The sequence below is a fragment of the Myotis davidii genome, unplaced genomic scaffold (genome assembly GCF_000327345.1).
Source record: "Myotis davidii unplaced genomic scaffold, ASM32734v1 scaffold428, whole genome shotgun sequence".
Lineage (NCBI taxonomy): Eukaryota > Metazoa > Chordata > Mammalia > Chiroptera > Vespertilionidae > Myotis > Myotis davidii.
Window position 1 is genome coordinate 302,124 of NW_006299834.1, and position 3,225 is coordinate 305,348.

The following is a 3,225-nucleotide window of genomic DNA, read 5'->3' on the forward strand; positions in this document are numbered from 1 at the left end:
GCGCTCACAGGGTTCCTGTGCTGAGAGCCCCTCGAAGGAGAAACGCAGCTCCCTGGGCATGTGCAACCCCAAAGACACCCAGCTTCCCTGACCTGAACTCACGCCCGGACAACTACGGCCCCAAGCCAACGAGACGATGGGTTGATCACACGAAGGACTCATTCCCCAAGCAGAGCTCACCCTTCTTATTTTGATTGATTTTTAGGGAGAGAGGGAGGGAGAGGGAGAAGGAGAGGGAGAGAAACATCAATGTGAGAACAACACATCCATCAGCTGCCTCCTGCACGCCCCCTACTGGGGATTGAACCCTGATGGGGAATCAAACCTGGGACCTTTGGGTGCACGAGACGATGCCCAAACAACCGAGCCACACGGGCCAGGGCCACCCGACTTCTGCCTGGGGCTGCCCCCCAGTGCACCCGTCCAGGCCAAGCTGTGAGTTTTGACTAACACTGGAAAGTGGAACGAGACAAATGAAATGGTGCAGCCGAAGGGGGCCTTGGCAGGTGTGCGTAAGGCACTCCCAACCTTTGAACCAACTCGGAAAAGTAATTCGGATGAAATATCACACCCTCCCGGGAACCATGGGCTCAGCGCTGCGAGGCGATTGCGCAGGCAGTCCGTTCCCCATCTCACTGTTCCTTTCCCTCTCCCACCGGCCTCCACGTGGGCCAAGGAACCCGCAGAGCTGCCCACCGGGCAGGCCCCCCAAGGCTGCCTCCTCCCCGCGTGGCCCCAGGGACGGGTGAGCACGCCAGATGGGTGGGCCTCCCGCCCCAGGGGCTGTAATGAAGGCGGCACGGACTGTCCCAGCTCATCCACGTGCCAGTAGCACCCTGCCACGCCATGCACCCCGCCGGAAACGACCTAATGCCGTCTTACTTATTCCTTTCCCCCCTGGCAGCCACCTCCATCAACACGCCCTGAGCCCACCCAGCCTGCACGCAGCCGGCCAAGATGGATGCTGCCCCCTTCCCCAAATCCCGAGCAGGGACAGCCCCCTGGACAGCAGCCACGTTCTCCACAGCCTGTGCCCTGCGGAAGGCCAACCTTGAAGAGAAGGGGGGAGGAAGCTGATTGCAGGGGCCGCCCCGGGGTTCGCACGCACATCATAGACCCCAGCTGGGGCGCGAGGGCCGAGTTTGGGGGCTGAGGCCCAGCACAGAGCCATCGGACACCCAGCGGAGCCTCCCCATCTCTCCCCTGCGCCACGGTGGGCAAGGAGGTGAGCAGCACGGAGGCGAGCAAGCAGCGTCTCCTGCAGGTGCCCCAGGGGAGGTGCCAAGACTCGGGGATCGAGAAGAAAGCCTCGCTCCCCCTAGCAGGGGCTGCCGTGGCCCCCAAGACCCATGGGCTGGAGCCCTAATCCCCAGGGTCTCGGAAAGGGCAGCCTGAGGTGATGCCGGTGAAATTAGGTCACATGACTGGGGGTGGCCCAGCATGGCTAGGGTCCTTATAAGAAGGGATCAGGACACGGACACACACAAACACACACAGGGACGCCCGGGAGGACTGGGGAGGAGGTGTCTGCAGGCCAAGGAGGGAGGCTCCGAAGGAACCGATGCTGCCCGCCTGGCGCTCGGGCTCCCGGGTCGGGGCTGAGAGAACAAACTCTCGTCGGAGCTACCCAGTCTGCGGCTGTCGCGGGGCCCGGAGCGAAGGGCTACACCTGCCTTTGACGTTTCTAAGCTGCATTCCACGGCCCCGCTCCCACCGGCCCACCGGCAGAAGCAGAGGCATCCCCTGGGCAGGTCCCCCTCCCTGGGCGGCGGGCGGCGGGCGGCGGGGCCTCTGGGCCTCAGAAGTTTGTGCAAACACGCGATGAACACAACACGGAGCGGCCATGAAGCAGGAACGTGGGGGGACATTCCTGCCACAGCAAAGGCTTCTGGGACCTGAGTGGAGTTTTTAAAACTGCAAAACGCTCTTTACTAAGAAGTGCACTCCTGGGAGGTCCCGCCAGGATGGCCGAGCTGCCGGGCCTCTCGGGTGACGCCTGGGACCCCCTAATTGTGCCGTCAGATGGAACGCGGGCGCCCCTCCCGGGGCTGAGGGGCCTGGGTTCTGTGTTTTTCCTTTTCATCGTCTGATCCAGGCCGACAGCCGCTGACTCAGCCGGGAGCCCAGAGAAGCGAGGACTCAGAACCCTGCAGCTCACAGACACGGGCAGGAGGTCGGGGCGACAACCCCGGAAGGTGGGGGCGGCAGGGAGAGGGCGGGCTGGTGGGGAGCGCAGGGACGTCGCCGCGCGTCACTCTGCGTTCTTGTACTTGTTGAACAGGTTGTAGAGGACCCGCAGGGTGGACTTGAGGTCCAGGCTCACCACGTCTGCAGAGGAAGCAGGACGGAGCGTTAGGGAGACGCACCTGGGGCCTGGCTGGCGCTGGGGCCTGGGCCTGGGCCTGGCGTGGCTGCAGTGGAGCACCATCCGGGCCGCTCTGGGCAGCGCCTCCCAGACACAGGTCTCCCGCGAGCCCCCGGCCGCCACCTGTGCGATGAGCCCTGGGGTGGCCAGCATGGGTGCCCCTCCGTCCCCTTGGAACTCGCATGGGGACTAGTGTGACGACCGGCGACGTCTGTGTGGAGTGGGGTCTACAGCAGCCGAGGACATTCACTGGGGACCACACACCACGGGCTCACCGGTGCCAGGACCATGGGTGCCAGGGCCGGCCTCCTGGGGCGGGCAGGTGGCAGCTGCCGTCCCCGCTACCCCGAAGTTGGGCACGTGGTGTGGCCTGCCCAGGACACTGGGGCATGTCAGCTCCCTCTGGGGCCCAGCAAATGCAGGCGCCTGTGGTGGTGGGAAGGGCACCGGTCCTGGGACTCGGGCACCGGGTTCTGGTCCTCACATACCCTGTGACCTCAGACAGGTGCCCTGGCCCAGGGGGCGGGGGGCTGTGGTTCATGGATCACGGGATGGCTTTCCTGTCCCTGGATGGGTGTCGGGAGAGGAATGAACACATCCCGCCCAGAGCTCATGCTGGGGTGAGGATGGCGATTCTCAAAGTGGGTTCCCCGGACGCAGGGCATTGGCGTCACCTGCAAACTTGTTACAAATGGGCCTTGTCGGGCCCATCCCTCAGCCTTGGAGAAGCCCTTCTGGGATTCAGACGCCCCTTGAGTCGGAGAACCCTGGAGTGGGCCACTGGGCACAGCGGCTGGGAAGGGGCAGCGAGGGGGCCTCACCGGTCCTGGCCTCAGCCCCCTGTGGGGCGTGGACGCGCC

The 3,225-nt window shown here is 64.8% G+C and overlaps 1 protein-coding gene across 1 annotated transcript in view; it reads right to left on the reverse strand.

Moving 5' to 3' along the window:
- Positions 1-1,900: 1,900 nt before the first annotated feature.
- The window catches only part of PARVB (parvin beta), a 98,748-nt gene continuing 97,423 nt past the window's right edge, over positions 1,901-3,225 (reverse strand). Inside the window, exon 12 of the mRNA XM_015571904.1 lies at positions 1,901-2,554. Coding sequence (XP_015427390.1) covers positions 2,252-2,554 — 303 coding nt within the window. The 3' untranslated portion in view covers positions 1,901-2,251. The remainder of the gene's footprint in view (positions 2,555-3,225) is intronic.